Source organism: Amblyraja radiata, chromosome 6, assembly GCF_010909765.2.
Source record: "Amblyraja radiata isolate CabotCenter1 chromosome 6, sAmbRad1.1.pri, whole genome shotgun sequence".
NCBI classification, from domain to species: Eukaryota; Metazoa; Chordata; class Chondrichthyes; order Rajiformes; family Rajidae; genus Amblyraja; species Amblyraja radiata.
Window position 1 is genome coordinate 56,667,191 of NC_045961.1, and position 14,259 is coordinate 56,681,449.

The following is a 14,259-nucleotide window of genomic DNA, read 5'->3' on the forward strand; positions in this document are numbered from 1 at the left end:
GTGGCCCTTGACTATAATCCCGTCCTGTAACACCAGTTCGTCGCGAACCAGGAAGTATGGAGGGATTGTGAGCGGGGTGTTGTGTTGTTAACCGGCCAGCCACGCTGGATGACTGCGGACAGCAATTGTAAAGTCTCGTCAGCAGACGTGTGCTCTGCCAGGCTGCTTAAGCAATCCGTAGGAACATACGATACTCTCATTACTGAGAACTGGTCCTGTTCAGAGAGTTGTTGTTCGCTGGTTTTGTGTGGGGCCCTTGATAGCGTGCCAGCTATGTGCATGTTCTTGCCTTTTTTATAGACAATGTTGAAATCAAACCGCTGCAGCTGCATCAGCATCCGTTGTAGGCGAGCCGGAGCAGCGTAAATGGGTTTATTTAAAATAGTGTGGCCGAGACCTTTTCAATATGTTCAGCATTACGAATTAAAAAAAATTCAGATAACGAGATGACGTTGCATTTCGCGCCCGTATCAACCTTCGCAATCACAGGCCATTTATTCACAAACATGGTTACCTCAGGGTCAAGTTGCTCGTTAGAGGAAGGGAGGAGAGAATGGATGGCTGAACTGTTATCTGTACTTTCAGAGAGCTGAGAGGAGCATGGCAAGTCGGGCTCTTGGTATTCGATATCAGCAAGCTCAAGTTGTAACAGGTGCAAACTCGGCCTTGAGACGGATTGAGTCGCACGGGAACAGCAACATCTTGCAAAATTGTTGGATTTCTTGCAGAAATTACAGATTTTACCATAAGCAATACAGAATTCTCGACCCCTGGCATGAAAATAGTTGCAATTAGGACATCGAGCAGCAGACCTCTCTACTGCCAGGCCGGGGAAGGCTGGGAACGGCTGTTACGACAGGAGGTGTCTGTAAGATTGACACTGTACTGCGAACACTGGCCAGAGATCACAGACTTAGTGTGAGAAGATGCTACTCAACAATCCGACAGGCGTGCTCGGCTTGATTAAGGGTCAGGCAGTGTTACGGAGCAGTTCATCTCTTAATTTGTTACTAAGCATACATCTAACAATCATGTCACGGATGAGTTCATCACACAAATCACGAAATTGGCAGCATGCTGCCATGTGTTTTATTTCGCTAATAAAACATTCTATCGGCTCATCAATCTGTTGCATACGAGCATAAAACTTGGTACGTTCGATAATGTAGTTCGAGGGGAGATGACACAACTGTCTGAACTTTGCAAGTAGAACAGCAGGGTCAGCAATCGTCTCTGCAGGCACTTGGATCTGTCCATTCGCATCTAAAACAGCAGGCTCAAATGGGAAACTGTCTGCATGTTTCATTGCCTCTGGACCAGCCAGGCTGAGTAATACAGAAGCACGTACACCTGGAGGATCGTTGTGATGAACGATGCGAACATAGTGAATGTAGTCGCGTTCGAAAAGGCGCCAGCGTTCAGCAATGTTAGAGTCAAAGATCAGAGGACTAGGACGGCGAGACGAGTTTGCCATGATAGGGATACTCACTCTCTGACACCATGTAATGTATTGAGTCAAACACACATCAAGATACAATTCATGTTTATTAAAGTCCACGTACAGCATCGGTCTGCAGGACATTACAGTTCCTAGCAGCTACTCATACTGAATGACATAGGCAAGCTCTTGGTAATATGAATCACATATTAGGCGGGGCAGATACTAACAAGCACTACAATTGGTAAGTAGGAAATAACCAATCTACATGCAGATTGAGAAAAAAGCCACAAGAGCAGTTTGTACATGATTCCTAATGGTTCAGTATTCATATCAGGATAATATCAGGATTCATTACATCTTTACACTGTGTTCCCCACACGTATTGAATTTCAGAAGTAATTTTGGTGAGAACTCTAAATTCACATCTCTGTTTAAAAGTAATAGATTGTCTTCTGGATGGACACAGTTTATAGATTGCATGATAATGATACCACAGCCAAGTCTTTGAAGCCAGTCCCTAAGAGGCCATAGTGTTGATCTCGAAGGGAGATAATTGATTTGTGATCTCCCTGAGCTCCACACCTCAGACTGGTAAATGTGGGTCCTTTGAAAAGGTACTGTTCTGTTGGTTCTGGTTCTGTTGTACAGCTGCGTATGAAAGTCCATGCAAGTGGTAGTGACAGGACTGTCTGTTGGGGCACAGATAACTGTTTCCGTGACTTCAAGCAAGACTTTATGAAGGTGTCAGGGCTAAGTGTGCACAAGACATTTGGAAAGGGGACGGCAAATAGTCAGAGGCCATCATCGAAATTGGTACGAAGATCTTTGGCAGGAAGGGAGATAAAGTGAATATAAACATCCAGGATTGTAATCTTAGGAGTACTGTCTGTGTCACAAGCTAGTATGGGTAGAAATAAGAGGATAAAGCAAAAAAATGCACAGCTGACGAACCGGTACAGGTGGGAGGGGAGGGGTTCAGCTACTAAGATAATCAGAATCTCGTCTGGGACAGAGATGATTTGTACAAGACAATTGGACAAAGTCAGCATGGATTTATGAAGGGTAAATCATGTCTGACGAATCTTATAGAATTTTTCGAGGATGTAACTAGTAGAGTGGATAGGGGAGAACCAGTGGATGTGTTATATCTGGACTTTCAGAAGGCTTTCGACAAGGTCCCACATATGAGATTAGTATACAAACTTAAAGTACATGGTATTGGGGGTTCAGTATTGATGTGGATAGAGAACTGGCTGGCAGACAGGAAGCAAAGAGTAGGAGTAAACGGGTCCTTTTCACAATGGCAGGCAGTGACTAGTGGGGTACCGCAAGGCTCAGTTCTGGGACCCCAGCTATTTACGATATATATTAATGATTTGGACGAGGGAATTGAATGCAACATCTCCAAGTTTGCGGATGACACAAAGCTGGGGGGCAGTGTTAGCTGTGAAGAGGATGCTAGGAGGCTGCAAGGTGACTTGGATAGGCTGGGTGAGTGGGCAAATGCATGGCAGATGCAGTATAATGTGGATAAATGTGAGGTTATCCACTTTGGTGGCAAAAACAGGAAAGTAGATTATTATCTGAATGGTGGCCGATTAAGAAAAGGGGAGATGCAACGAGACCTGGGTGTCATGGTACACCAGTCATTGAAAGTAGGCATGCAGGTGCAGCAGGCAGTGAAGAAAGCGAATGGTATGTTAGCATTCATAGCAAAAGGATTTGAGTATAGGAGCAGGGAGGTTCTACTGCAGTTGTACAGGGTCTTGGTGAGACCACACCTGGAGTATTGCGTACAGTTGTGGTCTCCTAATCTGAGGAAAGACATTCTTGCCATAGAGGGAGTACAGAGAAGGTTCACCAGACTGATTCCTGGGATGTCATGACTGTCTTATGAAGAAAGACTGGATAGACTCGGTTTGTACTCGCTAGAATTTAGAAGATTGAGGGGGGATCTTATAGAAACTTACAAAATTCTTAAGGGGTTGGACAGGCTAGATGCAGGAAGATTGTTCCCGATGTTTTGGAAGTCCAGAACAAGGGGTCACAGTTTAAGGATAAGGGGGAAATCTTTTAGGACCGAGATGAGGAAAACTTTTTTCACACAGAGAGTGGTGAATCTCTGGAATTCTCTCCCGCAGAAGGTAGTTGAGGCCAGATCATTGGCTATATTTAAGAGGGAGTTAGATGTGGCCCTTGTGGCTAAAGGGATCAGGGGGTATGGAGAGAAGGCAGGTACAGGATACTGAGTTGGATGATCAGCCATGATCATATTGAATGGCGGTGCAGGCTCGAAGGGCCGAATGGCCTACTCCTGCACCTATTTTCTATGTTTCTAAGACAAATATTTTGCATATGAACTGGAGGGTTGACCAATATCCATGCCTTGGTGACCCGGTAGGGTTTAAACTGGTCAGGCAGTTTTTGTTTTGGAGGTCTAGTCTTTTTAAGTGGGGGAGGGGGAAGGGGGAAACTGTGTTTCTCAGTCCCTACATGGTCGGAGATGCGGCTTTCCTCCGAGCCGCATCTTCGCCCCTTCCTCGCAGCCTACCAACGGGACTGGAGTGGCGTTTCCTGCTTGGACCGGCCAGAACCTCAGCTTCGGCGGCGGCACAGTGCTGAAGCACCATTGAGGAGCGGATGATGCCTCACCCGGGTCGCCGTGTGGTAAGCTCCGGTGTGCTGAGACCGCCGACTCCTATATCGCAGAGCTGTGGTCGCGGAGCGTCCAGCTGCGGGCACCGCTGGGTTTAAACACCGCGGAGCCTGGGATCTTTCGCCGAGATCGCCAGTGTTGGAGCCTGTGGACTTCGGGAGCCGCGGTCTCTGGGGAGGAAGTGGCCGTTCCAGACACTCCAAGCCGCTGAAAGTGTTCTCCCGACGCCGGAGCTCCATCATCCGGCGAGAGGGCCTGTAATATCGGGTCGACGTCGCAGCGACTGCGGAGGCCTCAATAGGCCCGACCATGGGTGAACAAGATGAAGAGGACTGGACTTTGTTGCCTTCCCTCACAGTGGGAACCATTGCGGGGGGATGTTTTTATGTTTAATGTTAAATTCTTTAATGTTGTGTTTTATTTTTATTGGTGTGCTGCAAATGGCAACTCATATTTCACTACACCAATTGGTGTATGTGACAATAAATGTCCTTTGACCTTTGACTTTGTCCTTTGATATTGAGGCTCTAGATTGTATGGAAAATGGCCGCAAATGTGGGCCAATACCCGTCTTTCAAAGCACCTTATTATGGTTGATGTTAGGACTACTGGATGGCATCTTGATTTTTGAGACAGATACAACACCAGCACAGTGGCACAGTGGTAGCGCTGCGGCCTCACAATACCAGGGACCTGGGTTTGATCCTGACTATGGGTGCTGTCTGTGCGGAGTTTGTATGTTCTCCCTGTGACTGCATGGGTTTTCTCTGGGCGCGCAGGTTTCCACCCACATTCCAAAGAACTGTATGTTTATAGGTTAATTGGCTTTGAGTCGTAGAGTCATACAATGTGGAAATAAGTGCCTTGGCTCAACTTGCCCACCTTGACCCATCTACACTAGCCCCACCTGCCTGTGTTTGACCCATATCCCTCTAAACCTATCCAATCCGTGTACCTATCTAAATGTTCCTTAAATGTTGCAAGAGTACCTGCCTCAAGGCACTATCACAATGTTTGGGCAATTCATTCCATACACCCACCACCCTTTTGTGTGTAAAAAAAAAAAAGTTGCCTCAACCATTCAGTTACTGCTATCTCAGGTGACATCATGTTGCCCCCTGACTTGCAGGGGCACATTCACCACAAGCTTTACCGGAAGTGGCGGCGCTGTTGAACGGCTGCGGCTCGCCTGCAGTCCGTCTGTCTTTACTTTTTTTTGTCGTTTTTTTTGTCTTGTTTTGGTCAAATTTTAGTTTATTAGGTTGTGTTATGTGTGGGGGTGGGGGGGGGGGTGAAATGTTTTTTTGTCTCTTCCTTCGGGGGAATGCGACTCTTTCAGTCGTATCCCCCCTTCTCTGCCTCCGTCTGCGCTGAGGCCTAATGGCGGAGCTGGCGGCCTCCAACTGCGACCGACCTCGAGGCTCCGGACGCAGAGCCAGCCAGGACTCACCAGGAATGGCCGTCTTCGAGCTGCGGCGGCGTTCGGGCGTTCCAGTGGTAGCGGCACGACTCGGGGCTGAGACGGCGCTCCGGTGAGGGCGGCCCGGCTCGGGGCTGAGACGGTGCTCCGGTGAGGTGCAGCCCGACTCGGGGCTGAGACGGCGCTCCGGTGAGGGCGGCCCGGCTCGGGGCTGAGACGGTGCTCCGGTGAGGTGCGGCCTGACTCGGGGCTGAGACGGCGCTCCGGTGAGGGCGACACGACTCGGGGCTGAGACGGCGCTCCGGTGAGGGCGACACGGCTCGGGGCTGAGACGGTGCTCCGGTGGCAGCGGCCCTGCGCGGGGCTGAGACGGCGCTCCGGTGGCTGAGACGGCGACCTGAATCCGGGGCTCGGCCGCGGGCCAGTGGACGACATCGTCGGGAGCTCACAGGTCACAGGCTGGTGACCTGTTTTCTGGAGCTCCCGTGGCAACAGCTGCGTCCGCTGGACTGGAGGGTCGGCAGCTTCGACCACCCCGGGGCCGCGGAGCTTGAACCGGCCCGTTCGCGGAGCTCGGTTGAGCCGCGGGACTGATTACCATCGCCCGGTGGGGTAACAACTTATCGCCTCAGCGCAGAGGGAGAATGAGGAGGGAAGAGACAGTAACTTTAAGACTTTTGCCTCCATCACGGTGAGGAGGTGCCTGGTGAACTCACTGTGGTGGATGTTAATTTGTGTTTATTGTGTGTTTTGTTGTTTATTATTATATGTATGGCTGCAGGCAACGACATTTCGTTCAGACCGAAAGGTCTGAATGACAAATAAAGGATCTAATCTAATCTAAAAAAATCTAATCTAATCTTCAGGAACCTGGCCATTTGCAATCGGTACCTGTTCCAAAGGTGCCAGTTTCAGGAAATGTTTAGAATAGACTTTGGGAAAGAATAATTTATCTTGGCAGATATAATTTAAACTTTTTTCTTATTTTCTTAAATCTCAAATAATCCACTTATGATTTTAGAAGACAACACTGGTGTTAATGGGATACAGAAATGGAATTGGAAGAGCTGTATATGGCAATAATAATAATGCTTGTTACCTAGAGAAAATAGTGGCTGTTTATGATCTGCTATTATCCAAAGTTTATTAATTGAATTTGATGAACTGGAAGGCATTGTCTGAAGGAGTGGCAGAAATAAATCAAGACACATTTTCAAAGTGGATTGGACAAGCAATTGGTTTTGCAGGTGTAAAGAAAAGATGGGAAGAATAGTAGGTACAAATGCCAGCAGAAATAGTAGTAGTAGGCCTCTCTTGGTCATGACTGACCATGGGTGATGCATCCTAGTTCGCAGGTGATGTGTGGTTGGATGCAAGCCTGGGTGATGGAGGACAGGCTGTTGCCCATGCAGCACGTCCCTCCTTTCCATGTCGCTGATCGATCCAAAGGAACAGCAGGGCCGTTACAGTTTGGCACCAGCATCATCGCAGGAGCTGCCAGAGCGAGGTTGTAGACAACGATGAACTGCCTTCGGGGCTCCGGATTTTCTTGAGGTTTACTCCTGGAGCCTTTTCCATGACTGGATATGGCCACAAGGCAGTGGAGGTTTTAAATCAGAGTTCTCCCTCTCCCAGATGGACTGCCTTCCCAGGCTGACGAGCCCCATCTGCCCGAGCAGAAATACAAGAAGCCAAAATCTTCCTTCGTCCTTTATGTTTTATGTGTGCATATGTTTATTACTGTGAAAGATTTGCTTTTCTACAATATCCTCTATAGATTATCAGAGATAACAAAAATATTGAGCTCTAGGTTAAAAAGTCACATTCGCGCAATAATGCTTCTTTCACTAAACTCTTATTCATAGGAGCAAAACTGCAGTGCTGACAGACGACCGAATTCGAACGATGAATGAGGTGATATCAGGAATGCGAATCATCAAGATGTATGCCTGGGAAAAACCATTCACAAGTTTGATTACACAAATTAGGAAGTAAGTTTTGAAAAATATATTGGCCTTTCAAGATATCAATGTATACTCAGTAAATATTAATTGTTGACCTGGGAAATTGTATAGCAATAATTTATAATGTATTGTTGATTAAAAAATGTATACTCTCGGAAGATCTGTGTTCCTGAATCTTCCATACAGATAGATGAATAAATATGTATAACAGTTGCTATAAACAAACCTCTACGATGCTGAGGCCAGGCGCCAGCTCTCGGACTCCTCCTCCCCATACCTGCACCCTGACCATGACCCCACATACGATCACCAGGCCATCAACTCCCAAACTGATTTAGGGCTTATCTCCTCTGGCAATCTCCCCTCCACAGCCTCCAACCTTATCGCACCGCCCCCCCAGCCCCGCACTACCCGCTTCTATCTCCTCCCCATAATCCACAACAACGCTGCCCTGACAGGCCCATTGTTTCGGACTGCTACTGCCCCACTGAACGCATCTCCACCTAATGCTATTCCATCATACCCCCCCTTGTCCAGACCCTTTCTACCTACATCTGAGACACCTCACACTCCCTTCAGCTCTTCATTAACTTTCAATTTCTAAACCCCCATTGCCTCATCTTTACCAAGGACGTTCAGTCCCTTAACACCAATCTCTGCCAGGAAGGTCTCAAGGCCCTCAAAGAGAGACCCAATCAATTTTCCTCTAATGACACTTTCCTCCGCCTGGCAGAACTGGTCCTCACCCATTATAACTTCTATTTTGACTCCTCCCACTTTCTCCAAATTGAAGGTGTAGCGATAGGCTCTCGCATGGGCCCCAGTTATGTCTGCCTTTTTCTCAGTCATGTCAAACAGTGCTTGCTCCAGGTGTACAATGGCACCATCTCCCAACTTCTCCTCTGCTACATCAAAAACAACATCAGGGCTGCCTCCTGCACCTGTGCAGAGTTCATTGATCTCATTAGCTTCGCCATTAACTTCCAGCCTGCCCACAAATCCACTGGTTTATCTCTGATATGCTTCTTTGCGTTCTTGATCTCTCTATCCCCATCACAGGGGATGGATTATGAACTGACATCTACTATAAACCTACCAATTTTTACCGTTATCTGGACTACACTTGCATCTTGCGAAAACGTTATCTCGTACTCTTAATCCTCCGTCTCTGCCTCATCAGCACCTAAGATGAGGCTTTCCGTTCTGGAACATCCGAGATGTCCTTTTTGTTTTGTAAACATGACTTTCCACAGGTGCCATAGATCCCGAGTCTCCTCAGTGTCCTGTAGTTCTCCTATTAATTTCCCACCCCAGATAGAACAAGGATAGAGTTCATCTTTCATCCCAGCAGCCTCCGTATCTATACAATACAATACAATACAATACAATTCAATTTATTGTCATTTGGACCCCTTGAGGTCCAAACGAAATGCCGTTTCTGCAGCCATACATTACAAACAAATAGACCCAAGACACAACATAATTTACATAAACATCCATCACATTGCTGTGATGGAAGGCCAAAAAAACTTTTCTCTCCACTGCACTCTCCCCCCATCTCATCCTCCAAAATTTCCATCAGATCAAACATGATCCCACTCCTAATCTCATTTTCCCCTCTCCACCCATTTTTCTGAAACATACCCTGATGTTTTGTTTGAAATGTCAGGAAACCAGAAGTGGTCATGTGTAGGAATAAATTGAATTATTTACAATTACAATTTTCCTGAATTTGAACTTTTTGATCCATTTTGGATAAAGAATGGAACATTTTTTGATCATAATACTGTATTTCAAGTAATGATGAAGGACACTAATCAGGTTCAACAATGACCAGGTTGCACGGTCTTTCTATTTCCTGTGATCAGAACTAGATTATTTAAGTTATTGTAACACAAACGATACTCATGGATTTCTTCAAATATGTAAGCTTCTTCAGTTGAGTGTCTAATCATGAATACCTTTTGATATGAACATTAATTACTGTAACGAAAACAAATATATATCTTATTCTATTTTTCAGGAAGGAGATTGCCAAAGTATTGCAAAGCTCTTACCTGCGTGCGTTGAACATGGCCTCATTCTTCATAGCAAGCAAGATTATACTGTTCTTCACGTTCGTGGTCTATGTGCTCCTTGGCAACACCATCACAGCAAGCCGTGTGTTTGTCACGGTATCATTGTACAGTGCTGTGAGACTCACAGTCACCTTATTCTTCCCAGCAGCTATTCAAACTGCTTCTGAGGGATTGATCAGCATAAGAAGGATAAAGGTAAGTTTAAGTATTGAAAATCATATTTCAAGTAATTTTTCTTTGCATGGGTGCATTTATTGCTTTGAATTTACAAGCACAAGATGGTTGATATTATTGCAGAGAAACTGAACATTTTACAGGTTGTAGCACTTGGTCCCAGTAGATGAAGATATTAGTTTAATTTTAATATCACAGAAGATATTAGTTTAGCTTAGAGGTACAGTGCGGACCAGCGATCAAATAAGAATACACTTATTTATTCATACCTCCTTCTCCGTTACTCATCAATTACTTCACAAACTTTATCTCATCTATATAAATATATATGTATGTGTACATACATGCACGCACGCATGTACATATATGCACGCAAACTGACATATATACAGTTTATAAACAATTATCCAAATTCTATGTACAACGCGAATATCACACAGTGTCAATAAACTAAAACTTAACCGTCATCACAGCCCTTCCACATTCTTATACCTCTGGAAATTTTTTTGCACTTCTTAAACTGAGTAATGTTTGAGCTTTGCTTGAGTTCCACATCCAAATCATTCCACAATTTCACCCCACAGATTGAAATACACATATTCTTCATAGTTGTACGAACACAAAGTTTCTTTAAATGAAACTTTCCTCTCAAATTATAACCACCTTCACTGTTAAATAACTTTTTGTATATTACCTGGTGGTAAATTATTTCTTGCTGGGGGGGGGGAGCCCAGAGAAAAGACAGGGGAAGAGCCATGGGGTAGAGGGGGGCATCACGGGGGAGGGGGACCAGAGGGGTAGTGGCTGGAATTGTCAGTGTGATGGGGATTCACAGCAGGCGCTGGTCGTTCCCCTCCACCGGGATAAGAGTGCGCTTTCCGTTTGGCGACATCTCCGAATCTGGACTGGGCTGGGTCTCCGACTCTGGGCTGGGCTGGGTCTCCGACTCTGGGCTGGGATGGGTCTCCGATTCTGGGCTGGGCTGGGTCTCTGACTCTGGGCTGGGCTGGGTCGGGTCTCCGATGCTGGACTGCTGCTTGGGGCTGGGCAGCTCCAGTAAAGACGCAATGGCGCAGGAAAGGGCAGACCGTCCCGGAGAGTGACAGGGGAAGAGACTAATCCACGTGGCGCTGACTGGCAGAAGAAGAGATCGATCTGCACAAGTGCGGTTTTTAAGATTTTAAACCTTGCTAACTTTTACGACATTCAACCAATCGGAACGAAACTTGGTGGACTCGCAGCACAGGAGAACGGTGAGTGAACTGGCGAAAAATCGTAGCGCTATCCCAAACCGTTTTTGGATGGATGGATGGATGGATCATTTGTAAATGTTACCACATACCTCCACACAGTAATTTAGATAGGGCAGTACAAGTGAACAATGAACAATGTACAGCGTTTTGTAATTTAGAATGTGCCTTGTTCTTCTCAGGACTGCAATGCTCCTTGCCAGCTTTGCTCGCACATGTTTTTATGAGGTTTCCAGCAGATTTTGTGGTTTAATATCACACCTAGGAATTTATTTTCATATACTCTTTCTATATCAACACCATCTATCTCTTGTACCTGAATGTTTATTTTACAATTTACAAACAACAGTTATGAAACTGCACTGGTAATTGGCAGGGCTATTTGATTTATAAAACTGAAAATGAGGTGTGAATGTAAAAATCTTGAAAGTGCTGATTTTTTTCCACAGGCATGCTGATGATTTGCATTTAACCGTCTCACATTTGTTGTGATTAGAAAAACCTGCTTGTATCAGTTGCATCTCAATGTTACTGTTTATGAAATATATTCCTTGTAGATTATGATAAATCATTGTCGCTGAAGTTCTGAATTTGAAAAGGAGGAATGTTATTTTAAAACTAAGTTATTAAAATATGTAATCAAATTTTTAATCAAAAGTTATTTCAAAGCAAAAAATTACTAAATATGAAAGAAAAATAGAAAATAAAAGTGTCTTCCAATTTTCTGTTTTGTCTATTATTATTTTGTATTTTTTAAATAATTTTTCACAATATTAATATCTTGTAATTTCTAAAGGGCATCTGTTTTGTGAATTTAATAGGAATTTTTGATCCTTGAAGAAATAAAAAAAACAAATGAGGATGTGAATAACAGTGAACACAACTATTCAATTCACTTACATGACATCACATGCTATTGGGATAAGGTAAAGTCATTGTGTAATATGGAAGCTTTCTCTGCAATCAGATCAAATTGAAATTTGACGCTCTCTGTGGAACTGGCTTACTTATTAGGAACTTACGTCAAATTATTTTTTAAATTTGGATTCTTTTGATAATTCCCTTCCCGTCAAGCAAGTTATACTTGCCTTTACATTGAATTGGCAGCTGTGCAGGATGAGCAAGAAAGTACTTAAGTGGTTCAGTAATGGATCACTATTAAGTTATATCACTAATAAGTTATGAGTTATGCCCTCTTAAAACTGCCAGCAGTTTGTTAAATAAAAACAAAATCCCTCTTTCCCTCTCCCTCCCCCCTCACTCCGACCACTCCAATCCCCTGTTTCTCTAACCCCCACATCCCAGTCTTCTCACCTAACCCTCTTCTGCCGCATCTTCTCCAATATCTGGCTGATAAATGATAAGGTAAAAGCAAGATGTAGCAACAAAGACTTTACGGTCATGAACAATGAAACAGGCTGTGCCAGATATTGCAGGGCTCCATCTGTCAGAGCAGTTCTAAAGTTGGATTTGTTCCTTTATGTGAATGGTTTATAAATACATTTATAAGAATATAAACTGGAATAGGCCATATGGCACCACGAGCCTGCTTTAGTATACAGCAAGATCATGGTTGCTACTTCATTCAACCTTTCTTCAATTATTCCCAACAATTTCCTTAAAAGTAAAAAAAAATATTGATTTCAGTTGGGATAACGATTGATTTTCCTTAACATTGTTGAATAGAGAGTTCTAAAAAGATCATAATATTCTAATTAAATTGCTCCTCATTATGCTCTTAAATGGTCATCCCTGGTTCTAAATTCTCAGTGTCTGCCCTATCCAGCTCTCCTTTAACTTGGATATTGTTTTGTGCTGCAAAAGATTACTCAAACTGTCCCTTTGCAGATTTTGTACAAGGCTACTCTCACTGATTTTCTACTGTGCATGAGACTTAAGGCGCGTGTTTTGGACATATAAAGGTGGACAAATGTCTTTATTCCTTTATTCCTGTCATTGCCTGGCAGAGGAAAGACCACTGTATATCAGGAAGAGGCGCTTGAAGTTGAAGATTGCTGATAAAATAGACTTGGGGACAAGGGCAGAATTGGAACTTCAAGGCTCAGGTTAGGGTATCTGTGGGGGTCACAAGGTGAAAGAGGCATGAAATGTTTGGAATACAAATTGGTTAGGGTCTAGTGGTCATGGGGCTGAGGAAATCTGTAGCAAGGTACAAGATTGGAGATGATGAGGCAGTGTGGAGTAAGCAAACCTCTAAAGAAAGTCTGCTTGAAGAAGGATTCACATACTACCTGCGACTGACCAGATAACGTTGAACCAGACTTGTTTATTTTCATATGGGAACACAAGTGTGCAAATGTAGTTTGACATCACTGCTTGTATGTAGGCTTCTCTCTGCCATGTATGTATGGAGAACCCGGAAATTTGATATAGAATGAAAACAAAAAGTTTGGTATCTAGAAATGCAGTAGCTTCATTTTTGGAGAGTTAAAACATAATTGTTCGTTCACTTCTACGAAATTAGTATTTACAATCCTGGTACAGCAGTGTGAGCATGTGTTTCCTAAAGCAACAATTGTTTGGAAAGTAGCACAGGTGCCAATGCATCTAGAATGTAATTTGGTAGTCATACAACTATTCTAGGGCCCTCCATAATGTTTGGGACCAAGACCCATCATTTATTTATTTGCCTCTGTACTCCACAATTTGAGATTTGTAAAAGAAAAAAACACATGTGGTTAAAGTGCACATTGTCAGATTTTAATAAAGGGCATTTTTATACATTTTGGTTTCACCATGTCGAAATTACATCAGGGTTTATACATAGTACCCCAATTTCAGGTCACTATAATGTTTGGGACACAGCAATGTCATGTAAATGAAAGTAGTCATGTTTAGTATTTTGTTGCATATCCTTTGTATGCAATGACTGCTTGAAGCCTGCGATTCATGGACATCACCAGTTGCTGGGTATCTTATCTGGTGATCCTCTGCCAGGCCTGTATTGAAGCCATCTTTAGCTTATGCTCATTTTGGTGGCTAATCCCCTTCAGTTTTCTCTTCAGCATTTAAAAGGCATGCTCAATTGGGTTCAGATCGGATGATTGATTGGCTGCTCAAGAATTTACCATTTTTTAGCTTTGATAAGCTCCTTTGTTGCTTTAGCAGTATGTTTGGGATCATTGTCTTGCTGTAGAATGAACTGCCGGCCAATGTGTTTTGAAGCATTTGTTTGAATATGAGCAGATAGGATGTGTCTATACACTTCAGAATTCATTTTGCTACTGCCATCAGCAGTTGTATCATCAATGAAGA

At 44.0% G+C, this 14,259-nt stretch overlaps 1 protein-coding gene across 3 annotated transcripts in view; it reads left to right on the top strand.

Moving 5' to 3' along the window:
- Positions 1-14,259, top strand: part of abcc4 (ATP binding cassette subfamily C member 4) — a 193,398-nt gene that overhangs the window by 59,985 nt on the left and 119,154 nt on the right. For all 3 annotated transcript variants that reach the window (XM_033022920.1, XM_033022918.1, XM_033022919.1), the window contains exons 7-9: positions 7,383-7,508; positions 9,505-9,754; positions 11,805-11,909. In XM_033022920.1, coding sequence (XP_032878811.1) covers positions 7,383-7,508; positions 9,505-9,754; positions 11,805-11,909 — 481 coding nt within the window. The remainder of the gene's footprint in view (positions 1-7,382; positions 7,509-9,504; positions 9,755-11,804; positions 11,910-14,259) is intronic.